Here is a 15,975-nt window from a genome sequence, read left to right as displayed (position 1 = left end):
ACACTTTTATCTTTTCAGACATGTTCTAAATTTTGCAATATCGACCAAGATTTAAGGCCTTCAGCTATTAGCCAAGCTCCACTCATCCCAAGGTTGCCAGAAGAAAAAAAGAAAAAAGGCCAAACTTACTCTAAAAAAAGGCCAAAAAAAGCCAAATCTACTACAAACTCTAACCAAAGAGATTATAATCTCTTTGCTCTAACAAGCCTATGTTTTTCCTTAAATAAATAAAAAATGCAATAAATGGTCATGCCGGTACATTGAATTTCACTTTTTGTGGCAAATTTTCTTATTTTTTTTTCTCTTTTTGGAATTTTTTATTGGCAATTTTTTTTTTGTTTTCGCAAATTTTTCTTAGCAATTTTTCTCTTTGTGATATTTTTCGGAAATTTTTTCTCTTTTTGTGTAAGTTTTATCTCTTCTTAACATAACACTCATGACATTTTGAAATAAAACAAAAAAAAACCTAAAAAAGCCCTTTTGGAAAAAATAAAATCCAAAGAGGTTCAAAAAAAGCCTAAATTTTCAAATTTGGCTTTAAAAAATCCTAACTGGCAACCATGACTCATTCATGTATCCCAAATAAAGCTCTGTATTGTCGTTTATGACGTTCGCAACAAACAATTTAAAAAAATTCCGGACATTTAAGCATATTTTGGCATTTCACCCCGGACGCAGTTTGAACACTAAAATTCCGGACATGTCCGGGGAAATCCGGACGTATGGCAACCCTAATCTAGAGTTACTAATAAATGTTAAACTTTAAGTTGTAACAGCAATTGTTTAGACTTGCGTATAATATGCAAGCAATAATACCGGCACCAAACTGCGTCATACGTGAAATAATCCTTAAAAATAAAAATTGCTTAACGGTGACCGGTTTGCGACGGCGCTCGCTGACCTACTTCAAAAAGTGATCTCCCAGTAAACTTTACATCACCATCTGATAAAACTTGTAATACTGTATTTCAGTCTATTAGTAACGTATAAGGTTGATTTGAAATATAGACTATGTAAAAGTAAAACCAAAACCAGATAAAAAAGCTAATTAATCGCCCTGCTAATATATTCTAATATCAATATACTACTCTTCTAGGGTGCTGGGCGCTGGTCTAGAATCCTACCACAACGTTGAAATGATTATTAAGCAATGCATAATATGTGGGTTTGGGTGTCGGTTAGTGTTTGGGTGTGGGTAGGTCAAGTAATGTTGTTCAACACTATTACTGGACTCACCCAAACCCAAACGCTAACCGGCACCCTAACCCAAATAATGTTCGTTGTGGTAGGATTCTAGACGAGCGCCGGGTGCTGGTCTAAAATGCTACCACAACGCACATTGTTTGGGTGGGTTAAGAATTAGTAATAAATATATAACCAATATAATAATACTTCGCCCACCCCAACTCATACAAACAATAATAATTGTTTCATTGAATATAATAATAATTGTGGTAGGATTCTAGACCAGTGCCCTGTTCAAGTTTAACAAAAACCTAAACTATAAATATTGTTATACAATTACGTGATTACTAGATACTGAATCTTAATCAGCTCTTTAAGACAGTTCAGTAGTTGACTAAGTTTTTTGTTCTGAATAAACTGCCGTACTTGGTTAAATACATAGATCATGGGTTGATGACCAGTGCTACTGATTTGTGCTAAACTTTAATCTTTTTTTAACCTTTGCAGTGGATGTTGGAAAATTGATTTTAAACAATAGCAAAAATGTGATTAGATGTATTTACATTTAGCAGTGTGCTGTAATTTTTGTGGTATACAACAAACTTTTTGTTGTCGCAACCTCATTTAGTTTTCTAAAACCTCCCTTGGAAGCAACCCCACAATTTTGGCATATTACACAGATTACAATCATATACAAATCGGCCAAATGTTTTTATTTCTAGACAGATTGTTTTAAATTTTCACAAGAATGTAGGGATACAAGCCATAAGCACACACAAGTAAATAAAGTTACAATTTCGGTTTTATTTGCATCATTCAGACTTATTTATCCCCCCAAAAAAAGTTTTGTGTGCGTTTGAAAGAACAGTGGAAAATAATTGACTGACATAAACTCTTTTAGGGGAACTTGACAATAATTTACAACTTTTTAAAGCTCAATAAGTGATCTTGTCTTAAAAAAAAGGTTAAATAAATGATTTATGGCAGTATTTTTCACTATAGATATTTTTATAATCTTGTGCATGTTTAAGTGGGGAAAAAATGTTGTTACATAAGAGTTTTATCAAGTGTCAGAGATGGGTATTCAGCAGTCAAATGGCCACAGTTCCTATTTATGATAAAACTAGGCCATTAGACTTGTGCTTCGGCCAATCTTTAAAAAAACAAGGATAACTGTGACAGCATTACCACAAATTGGAGACCACTTGACTATATCATTTAAAAATCCAATTTTAGAATTTTTATTAGCTCGCAGATTGAATTCCCTGATCAAAGTCTTTATTTCTCAATGTAAATTGTGAAATAGGTGGACAGACTTGTGTTTTAACAACTTTTAAATTATTATGTTGTTTTAGGTTACTGCTTCTGCAATGACCAGCAAACATGTTGTTACTGTAAAACGTCTCTACAAAACTATTTTACAGTTGCATTCATTTCTTCCAATTGAACTGAAGGCAATAGGGGACCAATACGTTCGGAGTGAGTTTCGCCACCACAAAACGTGTCCTCCTGAGTTTATCCCTGAGTTTATGCAACAGTGGGAGTTGTATGCTAATACTTTAAAAGAACAGGTCTCTGCTGAAGTAAAAAAGCAAGAAATTGGACAAAACTTGTCTGTTGAAAACCTAAGTAACTTTTCTGACAACCAAATTGTGCAGCTGCATGAATTGATGAAAGAAACCCAAAAAGACAGCAATCAATTTAACATCAAAGAAAAGTAGCAAGACAAAAAATTTCCTTATGAATTCCTACTTAACTTTTTACCTACAACAAACACGTGGAAGCCATTTTAAAATAAAAAGATATACTTTTATATTATATCGCTTTTACAGACCCTATGCTGATCTGGACAAGATGAACGTGGCACCTAAACACGAAGGAGGAATTACTAAAAAAATAAAATACTTTTTTAGGAGGCAGAAGCCCACACCACAACACCAGTCAAAGCCACATGAAATTTGGGAATCCTTACAGCACAAAACCCTGAAGGCCAATAATGATGGATTTGGGCACAACAAACAGAGTTAATAAAAAGTGTGTTGTTAATTATCAAACGTGTGTACCAAACCAATATGATTTCTACTTTTGTTTAAAACTTGTGTAAAATTACACTTTCATCATGATATTTTAAGTTTGGAAAAAGTTTACATAGTTACAATAAGATTCCAAACAACTTTAAGGATGACTTTATAATTAAATAGGTCACAAATGATTTTATTTAAGAGCTAAACATCATACAAAACCACCAAGACATAACTTGATGACAAGTCAATATTGCTAACAGCATACATAGGGTAAGCAAAATATACAAGTATGTACAGTACACACACTAGCAGTTTCAACCAAACAACAGCATATGTTCTCACAATTGTTTTTTTGAATAAGGAAGTAGGATTGCATGATTTAGTTTAAAATCTGAACAATTTTATGGCAGTTCTAAATATTTGTAAATACTGCAAATGAAATGTGACTTTCAATCAACACGTTTTAGGCATTTTACTATTATACCAAGATTAAACACTGGTATAAGTTAGCTGCACAATGCAGATAACACATCAAACATAATAAAAATACCATATTGTCATGGTATGATAAACAAACTACTAATACAATCATAGCAAAGCTTTTTGGTGATAAAACGATTACAGTTGTCTGGACAAAACTTGATTTGTACAAATTTAAAATACAAATATTACTTCAGGGCAGTGAAAATACACTTTAAAGAATCCACCTTACAACAAAGTGCAAACTGTAAAAAACAATTAAAAAGAAATATCAAAAGCACGTTAACACGATTTGCTACTCATAACTTTGGGGGAAGCGTCATGACAACAAGTTAAAATTTTGTAGTGCAGGATAACGGTTTGAGTCAGCAACTATTAAATGCCTGAAGAAAAGGCACCAAAGCAGGCTTGGTGTGCAAACAAGCAACAAAAATGTTTTTGTGTGATCGCCAATAGAAAAAGCCACTCAAGTGACAACAACGCACTCAACCAAGGTAAAATGAAACAGTACAGAATGTTGGAAGTACATAGACAGTGATAGTAGGGGTAAACAAATGAAGAAGGGTTTATTGTAATTGTTTATTGCTGTACTCATTGCAAGCTAATAGGTCCATGTTGAAAAAAAATACAATCAACTAAAAGCACCACTTACACATCACTTGATTTAAAATGAAACGACATACAAAGTAAATAAATTCCTATAAGTGTTATTTCTTTCAATTATGTTTGGCATGTATAATAGGTTGTTGTATTCATGATTCCGAATAGAAAGAAACACTGATTTTCAAGTGATCAAAAAACTGTCTTACAAGTGTTGACATAAAAAGTTCAAACGATTATAACAGCGGCGAGCACATAAGCAGTATAAATTATGCAGCTATAGCAAATGCTAGGTAGTAAGTAGTAACAGCACAACAGAAAATAACCGCAAGGTAAAATATGTACAAACCACAACTGTTTTTATTTGCAGCTCATTTAATGTGTACATTGGTTTTGCAATAAAACGACAGTTCACTGAGTTGGTACAAGGGGCTGCGTCTGAATGCGATCTACAGAATCATAGGGTTTAGTGTGCTGATAACCCTGTGGTGGTGGTCCTAATGGCTCTGAAATCAGATCTGAGCTGCTGTGAGCAAAAGAGGCATCATTTCTTTGAATGTTAGGCTGCATGACAAACGTGTTAGCAATAATCCGTTTGCCCCCTTTCCTAATTGGTGCCCGCTTTTTACTTTTGGTGCTGCAATGGTGCTTGCTCACATGCGCCATCAACTGGAGGTTAGATGAGTAACTACGACCACATAGTAGACAAAGATGTCGTCTAGTGGTGCTGTGATGCGCAACAGCAATGTGACTCTTTAAGAAGGCAAGACTTGAAAATTTGCGGCCTGCACAATGTTGACACTTGTAATTTAACAGTTTGAATTTCTGCTTCTGGAAATTGCAATTACTGTTGTAGAGCTTGTACGACTTCTTTGGTGGTGTCTTTCTATGTGATTGCTTGTCAGCAGCGGCTGGTGCTTTGTCAGACATTTTATCTGACCAGGCATTTTCCTCTGCCATTTTAGATTGATCAAGAAGTGATTCATGATGTGAATTTTCTTTATTGGTGTTGCTTTTGTTTGAAGCTTCCTTCAGATCATTTGCATTTTTTGAATCATTCTTTTGCATTGCAAGATATTTCTAAAAGTATATTCAAGACAAATATATTAAAACAGCCAAAATATAGTTGCCCCCGCAGTGATTTAAAGACAATTAAATGTCTTAAAAAAACCTTAGTTATATATATATATATTTAAATTGCTTAAACCAATCAAAGGTCATATACAAAAAACAAGAAAACAATGACACACTAAAAACTGTTATGAACTAATAAGTGTTACAAAAACCACATAAAACCCACCATCGGAGTTATTTTAGAAGGATATTTATAGTCTTCATGTAAGTTGCTGCCATGCATATTGTGACCAGTTGCACCATACACATAGTCAGGTATTTTAGCAGGCAGTGTTGGGTGCATATTATGCTGGTGGTTTGAAAACGATGCAATTTGATGCACAGCATCATTATCCTTTGGATAAAATACCAATGTTTCAGGAGCAGTTAGTAAGAAAAGAAAGTTAGATTGTTGCGACTGTTAAACTTATTGTGAACAAAATTTAAGTGCAGTTGACATGCAGCAAGTTAAAGAACTTGTTATAAGCAGCAATTTAGCTTCATATTTTTTATTATTTTTAAAACAAGCACAAAAATACATACCAAAAGCACTCTTTTTTTCTTGGACTTAGTCTTGCCTTCAATTGGTTGACCAAATTCATTAAACACTTGTGAACCAGCCACTTTTGGGTCTTTACCAAAGAGGTGACCATACTTTTCCATCATTTTGTCTGACTGGCGCTTGTTTTTTGCAAAATGTTTTCTTTGCATGTGTCCACGTAGGTGGTGTGCCGTCAAACAGCGCTTGCCACACTCTGGGCAGTTGCACGGATGCAGATGGGATGTGTCAGGAGTTTGGGACTTTGAGTCCAGATGGGATCGCATGTGACGTTGTAAATAGCACAGTCTTGTTATATAAATATAATTTTAGGGGGAAATAGTAAATACCTATATAAGGTAACATCAAACTAACAGAAAATTTTAAATTACCTGTCAAAAGTAGAGGAACAGTCGCGACACTGAAATGGCCTTTCACGTAGGTGTACAAAGCGAATATGCCGTTTCACATTCCCAGCCTGGGCAAACCTTTTATGGCATATACAACATTCGTGCGGGTTTGAACTTAAATGAACTGACTCAACATGCTGCATCAGGTTATCAATCCCCTAAAAGTAGATTGGTTAAACGTTAACAGCTAAGCAGAGGTAAAGTTTGTCTAACTAATGTCGTTTGGATTGAGAATGATAATAAAGGAAAGAAATGACATTTAACTATATTTGTTCTATCATAACTACATTTGGCGTTAAGGTGCGAGGATAATAAAGTCAAAACCAACCTGATAAACCTGTTGACACACAGTGCATGTGAATTTGCTTGTCGAATCGCCTTTCACTATCATACCATTGTCAAGCAAATCATCACTATCACTTCCACTTCCCTGCTGCCTTTTCTTTTTTCCTCCTCGACTTTTCTGTGAATCCAACTCGATGTTAGGACCTGGATTTGCAATACTTGGTTTCACTTCATCGGTGGTGACAGGAGGATAAGGCCCTGTTAAACCCACAGTACACAATGATTGTGAACTGATCGCAGCAGCAGTGCCTTCATTAACTGAACTGCCTTGGTCTAAAGATACAGAGGCTGGGTAATGAAAGTTTGGCAAAGCAAAGTTAGATTGAAAGCTGGATAGACTAATAGGCACATATTCACCACATGAACCTAAAAAGTCATCGTATCCAAAGTCTGAAAGGGTTTTCATGGCAATTGAGAAAGCTTCTGACACGGAATTGGTTTCCTTATTAATGTTTCCCTGCAGCAGATCCTTGCTGTTATTTACCAAATCATCAGAAGCACTTAGGCTACTGGTAATGGTCATGTATCGCTCTTCAGGTGAGAAGGTACCATTCATGCTAGGTTGCTGTTGTCCATATTCAGGCGTATACCTTTCAACAGAATTGCCTACAAATGCATTTGGTTTGGAAGAAACAGTTGTTTTTTCATAGACCTGCTGATTTGGTTGCACTTGGCTTGAGGGCTGTTGCTGATGATCATGTTTGTACTTGTGACTTGGGCAATGAATTCCTGTTCTTGAAGGGAGGTTAGGATAGGCTGGTATTTGAAAGGATTGCATCCCTTTCATATTTTGTATTGGTAAGTTGTTTGGTCCCGGTACCTGCTTCACAGCTAAAACAAGACAGAATACGTTTTGACAAAACAATACTATATTGCAGTAAGGAATAAGACCAGATGTTGTCTGTGGTGGCATAGTTTATTATTGCGACTAAAAAGATTTGTGGGATTCAAATAAAAACTTAATTTGCATAAAATTTTAAACTAAAGCACCGTTTTAAGCACGCTTATATAATTTTTTAAGACTCTTTTCCTTTGATAATAATCAGGTCAATGAAGTTCGACACAAAAATTTATATCCAGGCCTTGTTATTAAATCTTTACAGTTTTTTAATCTGCATTTGCCAGTCTTTTTTGTTATCCAGCCAACGTTTTTAAAAAAGGTTTGGTGACCCCTGAACTAAACAAACTAATGGGCATTGTGCAAACTTTCTAGTAACTGAGCATCTTGAATTTTAATGCAAAGGTATACACAAGCCTTTAGTTATGTTGCCACCAAATTGTCAGATCTTTAATTTAAAGGTGTAATATATATTTAGGACTACAATAAAGTGCTGTCAAGGTAGTACAATTATTTTTAATTCTGACATATACAGTGTATCAAATTGGTCTGATAGAAAAAAGAATATTCAAAATTTGACAAATTTTAAACTACAATTTGTTTTGACCTTTAGGAATACATTGATTTATACTAGTATGGGCAGTGGTGTTTCCAGGGGTGGGTGTGCGGACTACAGACCACCTTTTAGTTAGTGATATTATCGTTTTTTGTTCTTTGTTTTAGGGTTTTACTCACCGTTCTAACAACAATGTTTTTCATGTAATTATGCGTTGCGTTTTTTCATGCATTTAAGCTAATTCGAAACCAAACGCAAACACCATTTTTCGTCTTTTTTCAACCGTAAATACAGGAGTTTTTTTCTCTTTTGCCTTTCGATTTTCGTTCCGGTGGCTGATTTAGCAAGGGTGTATCTTTTTGGTGGCTGATTAGCAAGGGTGTACAATACATGCTTGCAATTTAGCGTTGTCCCGCACATGGAACTTAGAAAAACGCATGTGTTTGCTTTGTATCTTAAAAGTGCACTTTGGAAGTTAATTGTCTGTGTCTGATTATCTTTTCATGACGTCATTACAAATCACTATTTTATGACATCATTATTCATTAACAATAGAGGAAAAATAGGGTAATTCACTAAGTTGAAAATTTGGGAACCCCCTTTTTGATTTTCTGGATATGCCCCTGACTGTGGGTATGACAAACTGCATTACTGTCTACTGTCTTGACTTTGTTAGCCACTTGTTTGAGGTTTTGCTGATGACCGATGAAACACAAATCAGGTATTTTTCGGGTTATACAAAACCTTCAAAAACGCTTAGTTAATAAATAAATTTGGCATATAAAATAGACAAAACAATTATAAAAATGCTAAAAAACAAGATGCTAGATATTTTAGAAAATTGTTGCGCCAACAGTTTAGTTGAAGTAGAAGATAAAAAATTGCAAAAAATAACAAAAGACAAAGCAAAAACAAACTATGAGATAAATGTAATGCGATAGACCCGGCCTGCAGATAAAATTATAGTTTTCGTTAATAAACGATTTTGAAAACATACAGAAACATTAGTTCCTGTTTCACTTTATTTAAAGTGGAACGTTTTGAGAGTGTGCAACTGTGAATACACAAGATTGATACTTTTTATCGCCTTTTACTCGCAATTGTGCTTCTTTATTTATTTTAATTCCTTTCAGTGATATTTTTACGTGATAAAGCACAGTTGTGTAAAAGCTTGTCAAGATTTTAATACAATTTGTTGTTAAACAGTGACACCACCTATTTTCCAGAATAAAAAATATATAAACAAATATGGTTACCAACAAAGATTACGTAGCAATAAAACAAAGCATAGATTTGTTAAGCTTACATGGTGCGCTCAATTGACTGATGGGTGCTGCTGAAAGCTGTGTGGAATGGGCTCTTCGCATGTGGTCTTTCAAGTTTGAGCTTGATATAAAGGAATGCTCACAAACACTGCAACTCAGAATGTCCCGGGCATTTTCTCTGCAAAAGTATGTGTATTTCTTTAAAACACAGTTAACTGCTTTTATATCATTGTGAAATTGACATGAAAACTAAAATTAAAACCTGAATTACAAGTGACAAAGCTTGAATATAAAATAAACTTGGTTTCTTATCGACTTTGAGTACAACACACTCTACTTCCTGACACAAACAGCATACATGCAAGTGCAGCATAAACGACTTTCTAATGAAAATAGCAGGAAGCATTGAGCAAATACACCAGTCAAGCTGGTGCTCCACCAATGGCTTCCTCCAATCCAAAGACTAAACAATGTAAACAGCGAAGTTAACAGTATTGAACACGGGACTCATTTTATACTCTTACTAAACTATTCAGGCTTGATCAAGAAATACCCATTTACCAAGATTGGAAATAGTCCAAGACACATCTGCACAACTCATTACACAATTTTCCAATTCACTACATTAAAAATGCATGATCTACACTCGCTAACCGTAATTTCATAGAATCAGCTGCACGCTAAGTTCTGTTGAAAATCGATCACATGTCTTCTGTTGACACCAAATCACAAATAAATCAAATTACTTTCATAGGTGACATAACCCTGAAGTAAAGTAAGCAGTCTCAAATAAAAATGAGACTACTGCACAATGCACACACGCAAATCTCACAGGCAATTCAAAGAATTAGCACAACGCTGCATTATAAATAATTCAGGCAGTTGCAAAATCGGTAAACCCAGGCCAGATCTACAAATTCAGTGCAACTGTAAACCATACAAACGGTACCGGAAAACCAAGCTAGTAATATCCTTAGGTTGTATATAAAAAGCTTTAGAATAAAAAAGTATAATTTTATAACAAAACAATATGTTTAACAAAGTTCGAAAAAGTTCAAACTTAAGACAACACTAAAATAAAAGGTCAAACATTATTTTTTGTGGTAACCAAGGGTGTTATTGACAAACATAAGTTTGAAATATAACAACTCAAAATAACTACCTTTCGCACAAACTTACTGTTAAATCGTTTTAGATTTTAAAAACTTACCCGTGCTGTTTCTTAATGTGTCGCTTTAGATTTTTTTCTGTTGACACAGTTTTTAGGCACATTTCACATTGGAATGTCTTACTGCTTTTGTTGATATTTTTCATATACTCAACGTCTTCCAACTTATGAAGGGCATTTGAGTGTACCTCCAGTTCCGTCAAAGTAGGTAATCGAATGTTGCACCTAATTTAAGATAACCAAAATATAGAATTACAAAAAACTAATAAAACATGCAAGATTTTTATGTTATAACAGTGTCCAGTTAAGTATTACATTAAGACTCACAGGTTTATAAAGATTGTGGTAAAGTCCTAAAGAAAGGAAATTGTATAAAAGTATTACCTCATACACAGAATCCCCTTGCTTGTATTGTCAGAATGTGCAGCCTGTAAGTGGCGTGTAAGAGTGACAACTGAAGCGAAACCTTTGGAGCACTCTCCACATTGATATGGGTGTTCACGATCATGAACAGAGAGCAGATGCCTCTTTAAGTGATCACCGCGTTTAAAAACCTACACCACATCACAGTGTTTCAGAATTCACATTATTTAAAAAAAAAAAATTATATATATACCATACATTAATGAATTTGTACTTTGACCTGCATGTAGCCCAGACATTGGCAAACTTCGACCTGTAATACCCTTTGGGTATTTTATTGTGAACTAAATTGCTTTCTAAATATGCTTAACCCTGATGGACATGACACAAGTTAAGGGTGTCGGCCCCTCAATTAAAAACTTTGCCCATAGCCTACCCAACAAAAAAGCTAAAATGATAGTTGCCTTAAGATAAATATTCTAATATGCATAGGGATCTTTATCTATCTTCGTTGAATACTTAATTTACCAATCTTAGTTATTTACAAAAACAAAGTTAAAAAGAACTCATAAAATTGGAAATTTTACAGACATAGATTTAACATCGGTTTCCCTCCTTGTGCGGTTAAGGTATTCAACTTAGACATAAATGGTAACCAAACATGGAAATGTGGGGGAAGCTTATGACTCATCACTTGGTCATAGTTTGTCATTAAGTCTATCTGCTATTTTTTTTAAATACATTACAATTTTACAACCAATTGAAAATGAACAAAAATGGCGGCTGATAAATAATTATTTAAACATGATGTTAAAATTACCAATATTCCTAGTTTAAGATTAAGTAAAATTACCTTTTGACACTTGGGACAAGGGTAAGCACGCTTATTGGGTGTTACATTGTTTTCTGTGCTTCCTTCGGATACTGGCTCCTCAACATGATCCTTCGTAGCTACAGGCTGCTCAGCATGGCTAGAAGGATAAGCACCTCTAAATTGAGCAGCACCAGTCCATGTACTCCCACCAGAAGATGCCTGTAAGTTACCATGACCCTGTAGCCTTGGTGATTGGAAGTGATTTTGAGGTGGCGGCTGAACCATATGGTTGTTGTTAGTATTATGAGTTGAAGAATGAAACTGCATTGGCCTTGAATCATTTTGCAAAGCATGGTGCTGACGTTGGGACTCTTGGCCCGAAGGTCCATTGGCATTGCCAGTGGGATAGGAATGATTGTGCACAGGTTGGCCTGAAATAGCATTTGGCATCAAACCATGTAATGGTCTAGCTTGTGATGCCATTTGTTGAGTATGAGGTTGATTCGGAGGGTTAAAATATGGACTTCCTTGTTGGTATGGAGGGACTCCTTGATATCCATAAGGTTGGTTTGGATGTTGAGCTGGGCCTAAATTGACAATATACAATGTTTTACTTAAAATCAAAGTGATCCAAATTTTTTTTGTTAAGTTTGTTTATTTTGTGTTTGTTATAACTACATTGGGTTTATATATACATTATGAGGTAAAAAACATGGTAAATTTATGTCTTAGTCAAGATTAAACTTTGCCAGTAAATTTTCAAAAAAGCCATTGTGAGCAAGGAAAATGAACGATTCAATCACTTTGATACAAGAATAGGATTTTATTAAATTGCAGATATGTACACTGTATTTATTATTTAATAAACTCATATTAACTGACTGTTATTTATGCCAACAGTTCTTAAAACCACTGCCCAAAGAATAACTTAATATGTATGACAGGAAAGACTGCAAAAAGTAATATATACTAAAAAACAGGTAGTGTAATCTATACTTTTTCCTCTGTAAAACAGAATACGAGACAAAAACTTACTGTAAGATTGATTTTGAACGCTCGCCATTTGTGAATGATGTGGTGAAGAATAATATGGATATTGGTTGGTTGAAGGTACAGACTGATTTATTTGATCATCCATTTTGGAAGGAAAGCTGACGTCTTTCCTTAAAGATGAAGTTAACATACTACACCCTCTTGTTTATTAGGTATAGTTTGTTATGCAAGTATGGTTTGTTTAAAAATCCCAGAAAAAAATTACTTGTACTTCCTGCAAAACAGTCTGACAAAAAAGAATGACTTGTGTCTATCAAAATTGCATTGTTAGACATTCAACATAAATTTATAAATAGGGAAACAGTAATTTGAAAAAAAGCATCCAGAACTTTATATGTAAATAACTGTTAGTTTGATAATCTGCTACAAAGGTACGTTTTACTCACTAGTACAATAAAACACCTTTTATAACATAAAACATATTAATCTCGGCTATATGTACAGAACATAGAGTCTATTGCAAATTACAAGCCCTGCCCTGCATCAACCTGGTAAAGAATTAAAATACCCAATGAGTTTTGTTTACCCTAGCACATTTTTAAGCACAGTTAAAAAAGTTTAAACTAATCATTTATGTATGTCACATGTATTTTGTTATTTGACATAGAAGGCTGAAAAAAAGTATATAAGTTGATTTTGTCTTATGGCGTTTATTGCAGTTCAGTAAATACTTTTTCACCGGGACAACGCCAGTTACCCAAGCATAGTTTAATAATCCAAATTTCCAAGTCTAGCAAAAAAGTATTAAACTGATTAAATTATGTTGAACCTGGGCAACGCAGAGTATAGTAACTAATATATTTGCAGCAACAGATTAGTTCTGTAGAAAACTTGATAAATTATATTTGGCTTTTGTTACATTTCTTTCTGTTTTATGCATTGGTGCATGAGTTGTTACATCGTAACATTTAATAACATACTGATGCGAAACTGCTTTGTTGCACAAAAATTTAAGAATAGATTAACTTGTTATTGATTCTTCAGCTACCATACAAAGTGGTGGATTATAAAAGTTCCTATCTATTTCAGAAGAAATCACAACCGTTGTAGTTACCAAAACCCTTAACTTCAGATATTATTGAACTCAGATAAAACATATAGCCAACATTATAACATGAAAGAAATTAAATAGATACGAATTGAAAAATACTTCTTCATTAGTTTTAAATGGTTAGGTTTTGGCTTCAGGTAGCAGTCTTCACCCAAAAATACTAAACGTACATCTTTTAACGGTCTTACACCGCTATAAGACCAGCGCCCTCAATCACAAAACGCAAAAATCTTCGGTAAAACCGAAGTCATTTACTTTCCTGCTTTGTTTCCTACGAAAAAAGGATTGATTAAATAAAAGTTTTGGTTTGTATATTGAAATTATTTTTTAACCAAGTTCCATTGTTAAATTGAAAGACAAGTTAAAAACTAACGAAACATAAACCGCTTTTCGTCCACTCTACACGCGCAATGGATTTCTAAAACTTACAGGGTCGGTAGAGAAATCAACCGTGAAAAGTGTGTCAACTAACAAAGGAAACTTGACAAAACTTCAAGTTTTATTTTTTTGTTTAAAAAGAGTAGTAGAAAATAATACTTACATACATTTGTAAGTTAATTAACTAAACAATAGACAATTTACCAAATTTATATTTTACCTAGCAGTTCTAGAACCTAGTGGTTCTCAAAGGATGCCATTTGGCTTCTCTAAAAGAAGGATTTTATTTTATGGCAGAATATTTGTTCCAGGGGTGAATTAGGAAGGAAAAGTAGATACGACAATAAGTTATTTAATCATTTATTCTCGATAAAAATCTTATTCAAGTCTATTGTTTCTTCACAGTATCAGCCATAAGGGAACATACAATAAGACCTACAAAGCAACAAACAGATAATGCAGACAGGGGCGCCCGCAGAAAATTTTCCAGGGGGGGCAATCAGGGGCGTAAACAGAAAATCAAAAATGGGGTGCTGAATTTTCAACTTGGGGACTTCCTATTTTTCGTCTGACGTTAATGAATAATGACGTCATAAAAAAGTGACAGTATGACGTCATAGAATGGTGATTGCAAGACGTAATAAAAAAACTAATCAGAAACAGCCAAATACGTCCAGCAAAAGCGACCACGTGCGTCGTCGACAATCCTGTCAGGCGCCAGCTGCGAAATCACGGTGTGCAATCTTTAACTTCAGGCAAAAAAACAACCAAGACCGTGAAATATGTGTGTTTAATTGTGGTAGAATCACACATAATTCGGCTATCAGCAGCGCAGGTTTTAAGTTCCATGAACGGAACGAGCGCTAAATTACAAGCACGTCTTTCACCACCTGCAATACTAAACGAAGATCGTTTTTTCCGGGTGTTATTATGCCACGATTAGCGCAACATCTGCGCCGAGCTGTGTGCCAAGTCAGCTAAATTACAAGCTGCGGTTGAGGGGAAATAAGTTGTGTCCATTGCACACTTAGTACGTGGTCTTATAGTATGCTTAAAGAGCATAATTTTGCGTTCACCATCATTACTTAAAAATGGAGACTTTGAAACGCGCACGACAGTCACCATTATACCTCATTTTAAGAATCTGCTTCAGGTAAACAAATGTCGATGTTACACCAACATCGGATATTAGCGCAGAGACCGAACAGCGAGGAACATACTGTGTATAACTCGTTTTTTAGAGAGAAAAAAAGAAAGAAGGTTTGACTTAGCGTTGTCAATTGTCGAATACACACTTGCTAATCATATAGTCAATCTAAACCAGGGGTCGGCAACCTTTTTCTAGTCGCGGGCCAAAACCAAACTCGGAAAGATCTCTGCGGGCCGCACAAAATGATAACTAAGAATTGTGTTATTTTCATGTTAGAACAACTGTGAATCAGCCGAACCTCGGATCGTTTTTGCACTTAAAAACGTGTTTAATTACGTTAAGGTGGCACTAAAGTGTTGGCGCAAAGCGCGAAAAAAGCGTTTGTTTGATTTAAAATTCGAGTTCACACGTCGTCATCCATACTATTAATTGAAAGTGTGATAAAACTATTTTGAAGCAACGCGTGTTTTTCAACCTTTTACGTTAGGGCGCACTTATTTGGGGGTATACCGGTATTTCTTTTAAATTTCTTGCAAGTTTTTATTACAATGCCGAAAATAAAAAAATGTTAAAATATATATGTCCAATATTTTGAATACGTTTGCGTTTTTCCATGACGCACTTGGCTGCCTTCCACAGTGCAA

General features: G+C 34.7%; 2 protein-coding genes across 3 annotated transcripts; one reads left to right on the top strand and one right to left on the bottom strand.

The window, feature by feature from the left end:
- Positions 1–1,390: 1,390 nt before the first annotated feature.
- LOC146164067 (succinate dehydrogenase assembly factor 3, mitochondrial-like) lies at positions 1,391–3,310 on the top strand. Its single transcript, XM_083382020.1, has one exon. The coding sequence runs from the start codon at positions 2,556–2,558 to the stop codon at positions 2,904–2,906; it is 351 nt and encodes a 116-aa protein (XP_083238146.1). The 5' UTR covers positions 1,391–2,555; the 3' UTR covers positions 2,907–3,310.
- On the bottom strand, positions 3,182–13,086 carry LOC146164066 (uncharacterized). 2 transcript variants are annotated; one of them, XM_083382018.1, is made up of 10 exons: positions 12,735–13,086; positions 11,739–12,286; positions 10,907–11,076; positions 10,565–10,747; positions 9,396–9,532; positions 6,679–7,526; positions 6,333–6,508; positions 5,946–6,249; positions 5,590–5,757; positions 3,182–5,369 (listed from the first exon to the last, which is right to left on the bottom strand). In XM_083382018.1, the coding sequence occupies exons 1-10, from the start codon at positions 12,880–12,882 to the stop codon at positions 4,701–4,703; spliced, it is 3,351 nt and encodes a 1,116-aa protein (XP_083238144.1). In that variant the 5' UTR covers positions 12,883–13,086; the 3' UTR covers positions 3,182–4,700. The 2 variants fall into 2 exon arrangements, with proteins under 2 accessions (XP_083238144.1, XP_083238145.1); XM_083382019.1 differs by lacking the exon at positions 5,590–5,757.
- Between the last annotated feature and the right edge of the window lie 2,889 nt (positions 13,087–15,975).

Source organism: Ascidiella aspersa, chromosome 2 (genome assembly GCF_963924565.1).
Source record: "Ascidiella aspersa chromosome 2, kaAscAspe10.2, whole genome shotgun sequence".
Taxonomy (NCBI): Eukaryota; Metazoa; Chordata; class Ascidiacea; order Phlebobranchia; family Ascidiidae; genus Ascidiella; species Ascidiella aspersa.
The sequence above is the reverse complement of the archived record's forward strand: the minus strand, read 5'-3'. Positions and strand labels throughout refer to the sequence as shown.

Excerpts from the sequence above, each read along its gene's own strand:
- LOC146164066 (XM_083382018.1), bottom strand. The coding sequence starts at position 12,882 with ATGTTAACTTCATCTTTAAGGAAAGACGTCAGCTTTCCTTCCAAAATG. Across the intron at positions 12,287-12,734 it reads CGTTCAAAATCAATCTTACA|GCCCAGCTCAACATCCAAAC; the intron begins GTAAGTTTTTGT and ends TTGTCAATTTAG. Across the intron at positions 5,370-5,589 it reads CTTCTAAAATAACTCCGATG|AAATATCTTGCAATGCAAAA; the intron begins GTGGGTTTTATG and ends ATATACTTTTAG.
- LOC146164067 (XM_083382020.1), top strand. The coding sequence starts at position 2,556 with ATGACCAGCAAACATGTTGTTACTGTAAAACGTCTCTACAAAACTATT.